This window comes from Amblyomma maculatum, chromosome 6 (assembly GCF_055883805.1).
Source record: "Amblyomma maculatum isolate TAMU_Amacu chromosome 6, ASM5588380v1, whole genome shotgun sequence".
Classification (NCBI taxonomy): domain Eukaryota; kingdom Metazoa; phylum Arthropoda; class Arachnida; order Ixodida; family Ixodidae; genus Amblyomma; species Amblyomma maculatum.
Window position 1 is genome coordinate 13,007,922 of NC_139349.1, and position 13,994 is coordinate 13,021,915.

The 13,994-nt window shown below is 45.7% G+C and overlaps 1 protein-coding gene across 1 annotated transcript; it reads left to right on the forward strand.

Moving 5' to 3' along the window:
• The first annotated feature begins 361 nt into the window (after positions 1-361).
• LOC146185108 (synaptojanin-1-like) lies at positions 362-9,864 on the forward strand. The gene is made up of 2 exons (XM_084605877.1): positions 362-1,749; positions 9,508-9,864. The coding sequence occupies exons 1-2, from the start codon at positions 421-423 to the stop codon at positions 9,862-9,864; spliced, it is 1,686 nt and encodes a 561-aa protein (XP_084462003.1). The 5' UTR covers positions 362-420.
• The last annotated feature ends 4,130 nt before the right edge of the window (positions 9,865-13,994 follow it).

Genomic DNA, 13,994 nt, shown 5'->3' on the forward strand with positions numbered 1-13,994 from the left:
GCATGAGGGCGAGAAGGCAAGTGATTTCTCTAGCGACGCCGACGCGATTGGCTCGCACGGGCCAACACACGTACGCGAGAACGACACCAATCCGGGCAAGTAGAAAACTACTTGCTAGAACTAGAAATCATTAATGCCGGCGATGTCGACGGGCGGCCAGGTCCAGAGGCATAGGGCAGTCAGTCGTCGCGTAGCTTGAACAGGTCCGCGTCGCACTGCAATTTAATTTCTGTATAGTGCGCCCGATTTTCAGGGCACAGCGTCGACGCGTACGTTCCTCAGGAATCTTCTGACAAATTCCACGCACGTAAGGGCAGCGCACTAAAAGCCGCGTATTTATTTGTTCGGTGGATTATCGATTCCAGAGCCATCGCAGTGCTGTCTCAGCAAGAGACCGACACTGTGAAGAAGGAATACGCAATGCTTCTTGACGCCCATGGCTGCCTTGGGGTACTACAACTCACAGCGGGTGACACGGTGGTTCAATTTCTGGTGCTGGTGACGGGGTGTCAGTCGGTGGGCAAGCTGGGTGCCTCGGAGGTGTTCCGCATCACGGACACCCTCTTTGTGTCACTGCGCAACAACGCCCAGGACCTGGAGAAGGTGCAGGATGTGCGCAAGGTCCTCAACGCTGGCACCTTCTTCTTTGCGTGGACACCGTCCACTGCTGAGGCAGCACTCGACCTCACCCTGTGTGCCCAGCGTGCCGTCATGACCAGCGAGACGGACAACCGTTTCTTCTGGAATCGAACGCTGCACATCCCCCTGCTGCGCTACGGTGTGGACTGCGCCCGGTGGCTGCTGAAAGCTGTCTGCGGAGGCGTAGAGATGCGCACCATCTACCTGGGCCACCAGCAAGCCAAGGCGTGCCTCATCTCGCGGCTCAGCTGCGAGCGAGCGGGCACGCGGTTCAACGTCCGTGGCACCAATGACGACGGCCACGTCGCCAACTTTGTCGAAACAGAACAGGTGATCTACTTAGAAGATCAGATAACGTCGTACGTCCAGACGAGGGGCTCCGTGCCACTTTTTTGGGAGCAGCCTGGTGTTCAGGTCGGGTCTCACAGAGTCAAGATGTCGAGAGGCAGCGAAGCATCCATGCCAGCTTTTGAAAGGCACATGTCCATGATCAAGGAACGCTATGGAGACCAAGTCATCATCAACCTTCTAGGATCCAAGGAAGGGGAGACAATGCTTACTCAGATGTTCCAGCACCACATGAAGGCATCCCGGCGCAAAGCGTCCATGGTGTCATTCGACTATCACGCACTCTGCCGTGGCGGTCGGCAGGACAACCTGATTCACCTCAAGAACCAGATCTCTCCGCACCTGACCAGCTTCGGCTGCTTCTACTTTGATGGCACCAACATTGTCATGCGACAAACTGGTACATTCCGCACCAACTGCCTTGACTGCCTGGACAGAACAAATTGCGTACAGGCGTTTATCGGCCTAGAGGTTCTGAGCTACCAGATAGCCTGCCTGGGCCTCCAAGACAAACCCCAGGTGGTGTCCAGGTTTGTCGAGGTCTTCCGCCAAATGTGGGTTCAGAACGGCGACCAGGTCAGCAAGATCTACGCTGGCACCGGTGCCCTCGAAGGAAAGTCGAAGCTGAAAGACGGCTCCCGGTCGATGGTGCGCACCATCCAGAACAACCTGCTGGACAGCAGCAAGCAAGAAGCCATCGACGTGCTGGTCCTGGGCACCCACCGCCCACTTGCTCAATTCACCCTGGCTGCGCTGCCTGCCGTCTGCTGCCAGCGACATCATCATGGCGGATTACCCGGCATGCATCGCTTCATGCAAGCTCCCTATACGTAAAGTCGCCCTCAGAGGGGTGATTCCCACCTGGCTCAGTACTGCGCGGCCCGCATGTGTCAGCGAGAGGCGCTCATATTGGGAAGTTAGAGTTGCTTCAATCAGTTAGTCGACTGTGTTGGAGATCCCGAGGGTCATCAGTTTGGTGGTGGAAGTGGATATGAGTAGACCCAATGCTGTCTTGTATGCCTTGCGTAGTGATGCATCCAGTCGCTCCCGATCTGTTCGCGTGAGGCGAAGGTAAGGGGCAACTTTGGCAATGCGCGTACAAAGATACGCTGGAGCTGCTGGCGAGCTTAACTTGCTCCCTTCAGGGTCCAGGAAGTGACGGAGTAGTTTCCAGGTGCTTCTGGTGTTAGGAGCCTTATCCCTCTGGTCACATATATTGTGCCAGTTTTGGCGTGTAAGCTCTACGGCATAGTTCTCGATGTTTGAATGGACTCGGGCGAGCCGTCGTCGAAGATCCCGATCCCACTTGCGAGTTTGCATCAGGGCCTCCAGCTTGCGCTTGCGGTCCCACAGTTGGGCATAATATTTGTCGCAGTTTGGTACGGAGTCCTCCACGGCTACTTCAGCAGTGACGTCTGCAACTTGTTTGAGGATGTCGGCTGACCAAGTGGCAATGTCTGTGATAGCTTGGAAAGAGCCTTGCTCTTTTCGCTTGGAGCGAAAGCAGTCCCAGTTGACCACTTTAGATGGTCGCGTACGTTGTCGAGTAGGCTCCTGAATGACAATCTCCAGAACGTAGTGGTCGCTTCCGAACGTTTCCCGAGTATTGCACTAGGTAGCTGCGATCCCAGTCCCGTAAAAGCGAGATCCGGGGTTGTGTCCCACGAGACGTTCGTTCCTTTCCGAGTGGGTTGGGTGATATCCGTTAGGAGGTTCATATGGAGTGTGTGCCAATCGTCCCAAAGCAATCGGCCTTTAAGAGTGTCGTAGTCGTAACCTCATGCTTGATGCGGAGCGTTGAAATCACCCAGAGCAGAACAGAATCCGCGCGAACAAGTGTCGCTCGGAGGGCCTCCGTCTAAGCAGGTTGGTGGCGTCCTCTTCGAGCTGCAGGTGAAAGCGCCGGCTTATTACTGGCGCGCGGTTACTTCAAACCATACAGCTTCACACCTCGAGCAGCCCCTGCGGGTGTTGCGGCCCCGGCAAATTGACGGCAACGGCCGTGGATGATAACCTGCCATTGAAGTGGCAACACTCAGCTGTCGCGAAACGTTTACTGCCCAAACAACGGGAAAGACACGGAGACACACGGAAGAAAAACGATATGCTTTATTCTGACGTTTCGGCGGGGTCCGCCCTTGGTCAGGGAATGCAGAAAGAAGCAGTAGGTGCGCATTACAACAAATGCAACACCACTAATTTTTCCGTTTGCCAGTTTCACCCGAGCAAGCATATATTACTTCTCGCTGTAGCATCATCTAATCGTTGCACCTTACCCAATAGCATTTCACACGATTATTTGTGCAATCTACACTGGTACTAACAATTTACTTTTTATATGCTTCTCTTTGTCCCCTTCGCATTGAGCACAAAACCGACTTTTCCGCGATGTCGCGATTAGGATGACTGTTTAAATGTCTTATTAAATATTTTATTTTTTTCATTTACCGTGCTAAATTACTCATCTTGCGCTGTAAAATCATACTCAAGTCTTATCTGCTACAGTCGCCAACCAATCAGAATGTTCCTTCAGTGGATAAATGGCCCTCGGATATTGCAGGATTAAGTGCAGCGTGTATTCAGCCCTTGTCATATTTTATGTGCGGCGTCGATAAAAGTCTCGAAATATCTTGCTTTTTCTTGTGCAACATATTAATATGCATGACTTGATCGCAACACGTGTCATTGTGCCGGTAATCTGTTTATTTATCCTGCACCGCCAGTACATTACGCGCGTGGAACCTTAATTTGATATTCTGATATTTATTAGACGATAATGACTGGTCACGTGTTCTTGGACTGTGCATGTATATACAAGTAATGTGCACCTACTGCTTCTGTCTGCATTCCTTGACTAGGGCCGGACGGTGGCCGAAACGTCGGAATAAAGTACATCGCTTTTCTACTGTGTGTCATCTCGATATATATATATATAATAGACATGGATTGCTTGTTACTAATGGGCCAGAGTTAAATTCAAGCAGGATGTCACACAACTTTCCCGATTATCTATTTTATTCCAACAGTTTCGGACGGTGGACCGTCCTTCTTCAAGGTGGAATTGAGAATATATATATATATATATACATATATATATATATATATATATATATATATATATATATATATATATATATCCTTCGTCGGAAAAAAAGACGAAGGCCGATCCCTCAGCCGAGACGTCAATACATTCGCTCTTTCTTCACCTCGACGGATTTCCTTCGAACGTCTCCTCAACCAAACACAAAGAATCCTTTTGCTCTATATATATTGTCACGCTAATGGCCAATAGCCACGGCTAATATCCACAGTTGCTTATAAGCCATGAAACTTCATATAAATAAAGCTAATACTTCTACTGCACCCTGCGCAATCAATTGCTTGGAATGGTCTAATCTAACAATGAACAGCACAAATTCGCTTTTGGAGTTTATTTCGAGCTTTTACCTAGTAAGTAAAACTGCCATATAAAATCAATCGGGTGCGTATTTACCATAATAATTGTTAAGCATCTGCGGAATAGTGTAACATATACTTTGCACGAGCTTATTCTAAGCTTCCGGCGTGCATACTTTTTCTGAAAGTTGTCTTGCGATCACAGTAAATAATTACAATAATTTAGACTGTCGTATAAAACCAACGATATGCATATTTTTTTAAATAAACAGCAAAACGTTCACGCCTGTCGAGGTAAGCTTGGGACGAGAGTGGCGCCTTCATAGTTAGTCTAGAAACGAGCATACTGTTTTTGGAAAAGTCCTTTTCCATAAAAAAGTTCGATCAAAGAGCCGAAAACTTGCATATCTTTGTCTTATTAAATATTTACAAATATTCACAGTCATTCACAAAGGTGGAGACCGGAATAACCTGTCAAATTATCGTCCCATATCTATTCTACCTGTTTTCTCAAAGTGTTTTGAAAAGATCTTGTTCACACAAATATTACGTTTTTGTGACAAATACAACATAATAACGCCGAGTCAGCATGGTTTCAGAAATAATTTTTCAACAGAAACTGCAATGCCAACACAAAAAGAGCTAATTTTAGAGTCTTTTGAGCACAAACTTCTAACTCTTGGCATATTCGTTGATTTTTCAAAAGCATTCGATCGCATCAGTCACAAAATAATGTTGGCCAAACTCGAGCACTACGGTTTCCGCGGACAGTTTCTTTATATATTACAGTCCTATTTAGGTTCTCGATCACAACAAGTAAAAATAAACAACGACTTATCAGATGTCAAGCACATGGTTTCTGGTGTTCCGCAAGGTAGTATCTTGGGACCGTTGCTGTTTCTTCTTTACATCAATGACGTTGTCCGTATCAGTAATCTACCAACTTTTGTTATCTGTGCTGACGACACCAGTTTATTTTTCAAAGATGCCTAAATTGTAGATCTTGAGAAACAAGCCTCAAAATGCCTACAGTCGCTTCTAGAATAGTCTCAAAATAATCTTTTAAACATAAACACTGAAAAAACCAAAGCTGTGCTCTTCAGGCCTCGAAACAAGTTGACAAATATGCCACCACTGTGTTTAAAGATCGGTGCATCATGCATCCAAACGGTCTCGGCGGTAAAAAGCTTGGGCGTTATTTTCAACGAGAATTTGAGTTGGAATGATCATGTTGATATGGTGGTGAACAAGCTGTCAAAAGTTGTCGGTATCTTGTGTCGATTGAAATATTTTATGCCAAAGTGTATTAAGGAAATATTGTATAATGCTTTGTTTCCTTCTGTTGTTAAGTACTGCTTTTTGGTGTGGGGTACCACGACGTTTACTAATATTAACCGCTTATACCTCCTTCAAAAGAAAGCCGTTCGAAATGTTATAAATGCTCCCCGACTTGGACACACTCAACCAATTTTCAATGAACTTCGAATTATCCGCTTGCCACAATTATACGAAACTTTACTCTTGCGGCGGTATGAAATCGGTGTTCACAATAACAACTGCCTGGTGATAAAGCTGTCAGGATTGCAACGCAAAGAATCAATATACACTACACGAACGACACCCAAATGGCTTGTACCTAAGATCTGAACAAATTATGGTTACCAAATGCTGAGCTACACTCTCCCGCATGAATTAAATAAACAGTCTGAACGAATGTATAGATAATGAAAAATCGATTGTTTTATGTTTGTTCTTGTTTCTAAAAGTGATATTATGCTATGTACCACTGCAATGCCTCTGTAGGGTGCGTCGGCCTCGTCAAGCCTTTCTACTGGCTTTTTGCCGGCGCACCCAACGTCCTCAAGATGTTAAATAAACATTATTCTTATTCTTATTCTAGCATAATGCAAGGCGTTGACATCCGCGTAAAGGACTTACAATAACGAAAACATGTTGGCTATTGATGACGAGACTTGCAGCAATAGGGAGCACCGCGGTGCGCTTCCTTTTATTGCGGTGGACGAAAACGCAAATATCGTTGCAAGACCTGGTGTAAGAAGAGTGATCTCTAAGCAAGATCAAGCTTCAAACCTCGTAGTAGTTACAGCAAACTAGACGTCTGCCACTAATAGTTATGCAGAACGCGGTGCGGCGTACTATTTCGTCACTCTGCTCACGGCAGGCTGTCCTTGAGATTATACAAGGATACCAGCCGCCCTAAATGAAAAGAAGTGCATATTGAAAACCATATAGCTACGGACGAGAAAAATATGCTCCAGAGAAGTTCCAGGTCGAAAGAATTTTTTTTCTGTCCCCTCAACTTGGACAAGCAGCACGTAATGAGATGAGCCAGCGCGTCGACTTTAGGAAAGAATTCGGCTGCCTTGCTGCAGGCGCTGACGGCGTCATCGCCACTTCGCTCCCTGCTTGAAACAAAACTACAAGTATGTCCTGTCTACTGTGGTGTGAGATGCGCAGATGTTTTATGTCTGAAGGTCATGCGTGTCTAGAGCCCATGAGCAGATGTGAATAAAAAATGCGGAGCAGCGAAGTCACTCGCATGTGGGGACGCATGCAAATGTGGTGCATGATGGGCACGGCAACGCTCTTAACCACGCTCAGTCAGCCTGCAGCAAACTAACCATTCGGCCACCGCAGTCCAAAAGTAACAAGGTAATAGGGCTTGCTTCCCGGCCGGGTGGTCTGGCCCATACAAAAATACCTCTGAAAATAAAAGGTCTCGAAAAGTAAGGACAAGGGTTCTCCTTTCTAACATGAATTTAGAGCTGGAGAGGTCCTGCAACGGTTCCGCTGAGCAGTTAAGAAACAAATCACGTCGCTCGGTTACCTTGGCAGAGGTGGTACGTCATATCAAGCGCCGATATAGCTTTATGATAAACACATAATCAGTCACTTGATTACTACCATCAGTGTCTCGAGACCATATATTTGCATGCCGAGAGCTTGTTCATCCACGGCTGCAAGCGTCAATGTTCGTGCCAAACGCTAGCAAGTTGTCCCGGATGGTAATAATAACAATTTTCATCCGCTTTAGTGCAACCATGCCGCTAAAGAAGACAGCTCAATAGCTTCTTCATACGGTTGTACTCGAAGAGCTTGTCATTTTTCCAGGCATCATTGGCGAGACCGTGGCCTAACAAGGGCAGTCGTTCTACCCCCTGAGTCAGCAGGAAAGGCTAACTGTCACAAGATTAAGCATTATTTTAAAATAGCGCTAACATGGACAGATAGAGTGAGACAAACACACACTGCGCTGAACTGACAACTGATTTTTTATTCATGAAGCGTTTCTTTTTATGCACAGCAGCGGATAAAAATGTCGACAAACAGTCCCATTGCATATGTCCTAAGAGGTTACCCTCTCCCTTCCAAAAAAGCCCTTTTTTCATTCGATAGAAGAGCTAGGAAAGTATTGATTATGCATGTTTATTTGCAATCTGCTATGTTTACTGCCTCAATAATTTCGCTTGCTATTTGGTCTCGATTTCGGCCTGTTTTCCGTCCTTTGGAAGCACGCGGTGACACTTGCAGTCCTGACAATGGTCGACAAGTTTCCCGTCCCTTTTCCGCTCTAAAATTTTCTTGCGCTTATGGATTCTATCATTAAAGAAATGTCCCGTTTGACCAACGTAGGTTTCCGTTTGCCAGCGAAATCATGTACGCAACTGCTTTTTCGCATGCGACCGAAGGGCCTTTGTGTCTCTTTATACATCCTTTGGCGTTTCTTTCTGGGTAGGTTATTATCTTAATCAATTTTTTCAGCTTATTCGGTGCGGAAAAAAACCACCTTTGTTTTCACCAGAGCAGCAATTATCTTCAAGTTATGCGATACCTTGTAAATGTAAGCAATCACAACTGTAACTTGCTTTTTTCTAGCTGCATCCTGGCTGGCTGCTGTTTTTTTTTTTTTTTTATGCGAAGATTTTTTAGCATGCCTTCTGCCACCGAGATCAATATCTGGATACCCTGCGTTTTTAAGACTATCCACTTGCTGCTTAAAACTATCATTGATCGATTTCGGGCTAAGTTTTTCGAGAGTGTTTTGAAAACATAGGAGCTAAAGGCAGCAAGCCTTTGTTACCTCTCATTCAGCATATTTCATGTGGAGAGAGCAAAGGACTGATGTCGAGAAAACAAATGGCACCATATCAATCATTTTGTCATAAGTAATTGTTAGTTGGTCGAGAAATTCATCAAAAGCAGCAAGTATAGCTCTGTTACAGCTGAGTCATAGTTACCTTTATGATGGTTAAAGAGCACCAAAAAATCATCCACATATCTAAACGCTTTAATGTCCAAATCTTTAAGTTTCTGCAACCGAGTCGCCAACTGTTTGTCACAATAAGCAAGAAAAATATCACTTAAGACTGGCGCGATGCATGATCATACGCATACTCCCTGTTTTTGAGATAAACCGCGTCATCCCAAGTCATACACGCGGAAATGAGATAAAAAAGAAAGCATTTCAGCCAAATTGTGCACAGACATGTCAGCTTCATTTTGAAACGGAATATTTCCAAACCGATTCATGCATTCCGCCACAAAGTGAAAAACAACTTCTGGTGGGCAAAGAATAATATAGGTCCTTAATCTCAAACAAGCATGCCGTCCGCCCATTGTCTTTATGATCACCAAGAAAGGTTAAAACATGGCGGGAATCTCAACTAGAAAAGGATCGTCGATTGTGAGAAGATTAAGTTTTTCTTTTAGAAAAGAGCGGTTGCTTTCTGCCATATTCCTGACTCGGGCACTATAACAGCGGACAACCAGCCTTGTGGGTGTGGGCAGTAAACATAAATTTCAGGCTTTTGCCTTCACTTTTTTCAATACTTGAGGAGAGACCGGTGATCTCTAGTTTGTTGCAAAACATCTTCCCTTATGCTTCTAACTTGCGCAGGAAGCTGCGGGGCAGTTTTTCGAAAACCATAATAACAGCTTCGAAAGCCTTCACGCCAAATATTTATTTCGTTAACACGACAAAACCACCGTCGTCCGCAGTTAGTATGCACAAAGATTCATCACGAAGGTATGAAATGGGCACCCCCTATTGGAAGACTTGGTTTTGCAGGCTTACTACTTGAAAGAGCGTTCATTTCTTCCAAGATGCAACATTCACTTTCGGATCCAGGAGCGAATTTCACAACCTGCCGCACAAGGGAGAGCAGTTCCGACGTCGTCTTCCGTGGCTACACGGCGAAGTTAGGTCTGCAGCGAGAGTACCTGCTGCACGCCCTCAGGCACATCGCCTATGTTGTGGATTCCTTCCACTTCCTTTGGAGATTTTGCAGAAAGGCAGGTACGAAGTTGGGGTTGGAGTCGTTGCCACAAGAACTCCAACGTGCAGTCAGCAATACGCTGGTGACTCTTGAAGAACGTGAAGGCACGGGGATGACTTGTCGATCCCGGCACTTGCACCCGCAGGAGATCTCGGTCCATGTGGACTCGACGCCTCCATTCTGACCGTATAATCTTGCTAACTCGCATGCCGTGTCCTGCCGACGGGTAGAAGCCACCTAAAGAGCGCCCTTACTATTTGTGGTATCTGGCGATTTCGAATGCAGAATGACAATTAGAGCTTGTGTGACAGCAGGCTATTGCTAGGAGAGAGGTGACTAAACAGGGTTGAAATGTTAAACCAACTCGCCCAACAAGCCACTCTGCAAGATTGAGGCCCACTATAGATCAATGAACTCGAGAGGAATAATTAGCGCGCACATTAAAATGCTTAGATCCAAAAAGCCCATATGTTGAGCCCCTTAAAGCCCTGAGCAAAGGAACAACTCCTGTTTCTCAAAGACAGCGTACTCGCGTCTTGATTTTTCTCTTTACGAACGCCCCTGCTAAAAGCCGCACGCAGAGAAGGGCCACACACAGGGAAAAGCTATAGAAAAATGAGTTGAGTACCCACGAGAAAGCACAAATTAGGGCTTAAATGCAACGAAGTCACTGTGACACATCGACACTTCACGTTATGAGTAATAGTTACAAAGAGTATGTGTACTGTGGAGTTCCGTAATGCATACAAAGGCGCTTTGACGTGTATAATGAATTCGTTCATAACACAATGTCTAAGCTCAGCACACCAGGCACTGAGCTCACCCGAGGTGGAAAGCGGAACTTGTATTTTAAAGTTTAGCTCATATCATATTCTTTTCCATAGCTCGCTGCGTTGTCTTCAGTGTAAGTTTAACCCTTTTTGTTAGACAGCGTTAGACAGCGTAAGAAAACGCGTTTTTGACTCGTATACGTAGGTGAGCACGCATTAAAATACTGAAGGATACTCGTAAACTGCCATCTGAGCGTACGCTGCTACCTATTCTTATTATTTAGTTATTTCACTCGCAGTCCGTTCCTCGGTCACAACCTGCTCTAAACGGAACTATTCCGTTGGAATTCCCGCGCATCGCCACCTGTCGTATACTGCTGTTGCTTTTCGAGGCTGCTCAATATTATAGTTTCCTGCATATCAATTCAAGTTTAGACCCACCGGTCTGTTTTAACTGTTTAAAGGTCATTGGTCGTGCTTTGCAGTTCATCTCCAGAGTTAATTTGAAAATCATGATCAATGACCTCGACTGTAGCCTAGTCCTATATGGTCAGCTTAGTTGGAGGAGGCGTGAGCAAAAATTCTGTAGCAAAGTAACAGCTGGATTATCATCAAAACATTCGAATCTCGGTTCATTTGATATCAAACGCCATTGCATGCATTGCCCCGCGAGCAATTAATTGTGTGTACATTGGGCTCAAAAATACATTTAAGTAAATCCCACGCAATTTGCGTCATTAGTACAAAAAAAGAAAAGGAAGAAAGAACAGCAGAAGTTGTGGCTCTTCCTCGCTATGCCTGTCCCGCGCCGAAATACGTTGTTGTGGCTGAAAATTTTTTAAGAGCTTTCCCGCCATTCAGTTATAATCCTCGATATCTACATCAGAAAGGACTCCATTATCCAGATTGTGAAATAAATCCACGATCCACGCAAGAAATTCACCACCGAAGCTAGCAATTCAGTAGCGAAAGGGGCTAGCGCTGGCGACATATGTTTCTTGTGCTGTTCGCCTTTTGATAGAAGCTCCGTTTTAACATTAGGCATCCTACCGGTACAGGCCAACTTTTATATCTCCTCTGCATCCCTTTAGGGCCTTGTTTGTGTAATCGAGACTTGATTTTTAACGGCGAAAAGCACAAATAGAAATAGAAAAGAAAAGACCAGCTGGGTGCGTTGCAGCCAGCGCGAGGTCAACGTAGTAAACGGCCATCAGCGCGAAACTTCACAGCGTGTCCAATTGGTCCCAATTGAAGGAAGACGGCTTGAAAGGCGCGGACGTAAGCAGCCTGTTTGCGGCGGGCAAGGCTCTGTCGGCTATGACTGGTGCCAAGCAATGGGGGCCAGTGTATACGTCGTGTGACCCACCTGCCAACTACACTTGCGAAGCCGTGGGTGGGCCCCTGGTCGTACAAAAATGCACATTGAGTTTAATTTGGTATTTTATACTGAGTGGTTCTAGGTCGAATATTAAATCATTAGAAAAGAGAAATATACTTAGTCCTGTTGTTCAAACATGAACATTTTATAAGGGTCACGAATGTAAATCGCTTATCAATCAACTGAATCTGAACTGAATATGCTTATGCACAATATATTTTGCGAATTAAATTCTTAGAAAGAATACTCCCAGGAGAACGAGACAGGTAACTGGTTTTCTAAAGCAAGCCTGTTTATCAAGAGAATTTAAAGGTATAAATGTGATTTAATGATGTGAGAGCAGAGTGGATTTATCTGACCATGACCTACCATGCGCCATTATGTTTGTCTGTATGGTGTTAGTAACAGGTGTGATGGTCGTGTTAGTGCTCTTAACATCCATAACAAACTGCTGGAGAGAACATTTCTTTTTCTTCACGCGCCGCAAACAAACCGCCTTTCATCCAAACTGGTAACATGTAAATTGGTACCCGTTTTGAATTGAGCGCCCTTTGATAAGAGCATACTGCTATTTGCCAATGCCGTGTTCGCCCGGATTCATACTCGATCTGTGCGCGCTAACAGCCGAAACATCGACCGAGACCTCGTTCTCTCTTTCTTCGCATGGGGAAGTAAAGAAAGATTACCGGGCTTACAAGCATCGGCGTGTTTTGGGCACACCGTGTAAATGCGACGCGTAAAGTTTTCGCCGCGTTTTTCACACCCCATTATGCATGTTTTCTGGTTAATCTAGGCCAGTATATTGTTTTATCTCTACGCATCAAAAAGCACCAGCGCTACGCACGTCGAAGGAACGCGAAGCGATTTCGCTTTCCTCGATTCGGCTGAAATGAAGCGTTCTATTTTTAATGCCCCGGATTACGTATATACGCCATCCGATCAATACGTGCGCGGCGCGCGATCAATAGGCGGCGGCCGAGACGGTCGTACAGGAGTACACAGAACCCGCGTTCTGTTAACGTTAATTGGAAACGAGGGCGCATTTGCACTACGTCTTTGTCGATTTGTCTTTTGTCTTCGGTGGATGTCAGGACTTTCTTACTAACGGGAGTAACTCTCTTGCCTTTTCATGGAAATAGCTAGGTGCGGTGATTTACATCTAGGTGTTTTCTTTCACTTTAGGTGAGTTGCACAAGCGGTAAAAATACAACATATAGGTACCTGCTATACACATGCAATTCCCTCTTTAAAATTACGAAGGGTTCCCTGCGAGTCAAGTAACTCCATGAAGAAAGCAAGACTGCGCGCGCGTGAAAAACAAGTATTGTGCCCTGAAAATTGCTGCTAACGTGATTTTCATTCGCTCGTTATCTGATGGCGTAGAAAGATGCCCCCTGAGTCTTCCTTTTCTGGGTCACGCGCTCCCAGCAATGCTAATGGTTCCACTGTTGACCTCCTAAGCGTACCTTTTCCTCGGACACAACGCGCTAGCCTTCTTCAGAAACTCCCCTTTGAAAACTTTGCTACAGTTATTCAAGATTTGTTTCTTCTTTTTTTTTTTTTTTTTCATTGATTGTTTGCGCTGCAGCTACACGACTTTAGATGTTACTTGCCAGGACTCGACGCAGGAGTGCTTTTCGGGGAAAGCCAGCCACAGCGGCTCGTATTAAAGACATCTCCTCCATGTGTCCGGTAGCGCTTCTTGTCCTTTGTCAGCGTTGCAAAGAAAATAGGAGAAGAGACCGGAAAGAAGCAGGAGCGCTCATGCAGCGTACCGCAGGCTGGTGTCTGCGCTGCGCTCCCGAGCAAGCGGAAGTTTCTTTGTCTCTCTTTTTCCCCGCTGCTTTCATGTTCTTGCTGCTTTGTTCTTTCTTTTTTTTTTTTTTTTCATGAAGAGAGAAAAGGTGGAGGGGGGTAGAGGCTGTAGTGCATGAACACTTTGGGCTTGAAAAAAATAATAACTATCCCACAAGTTGCTTCTACTGCACGAGATCCCGTGCCTAAGAAGTTGGGCGTGTCCCAGCAAATTAAGGAGCAAGACCCGTCGCAAAGGAACTCTTTTCAACACGCTCGTACACGAGCACGCACCGTGAATCTGATTAGTTTCCAATGGCTGTGGTGCACCCACCACGCCTCCTAAATCCTTCGCGATGACGAAGGCAGAGC

Excerpts from the sequence above, each read along its gene's own strand:
- LOC146185108 (XM_084605877.1), top strand. The coding sequence starts at position 421 with ATGCTTCTTGACGCCCATGGCTGCCTTGGGGTACTACAACTCACAGCG. Across the intron at positions 1,750-9,507 it reads CCCTGGCTGCGCTGCCTGCC|ATGCAACATTCACTTTCGGA; the intron begins GTCTGCTGCCAG and ends ATTTCTTCCAAG.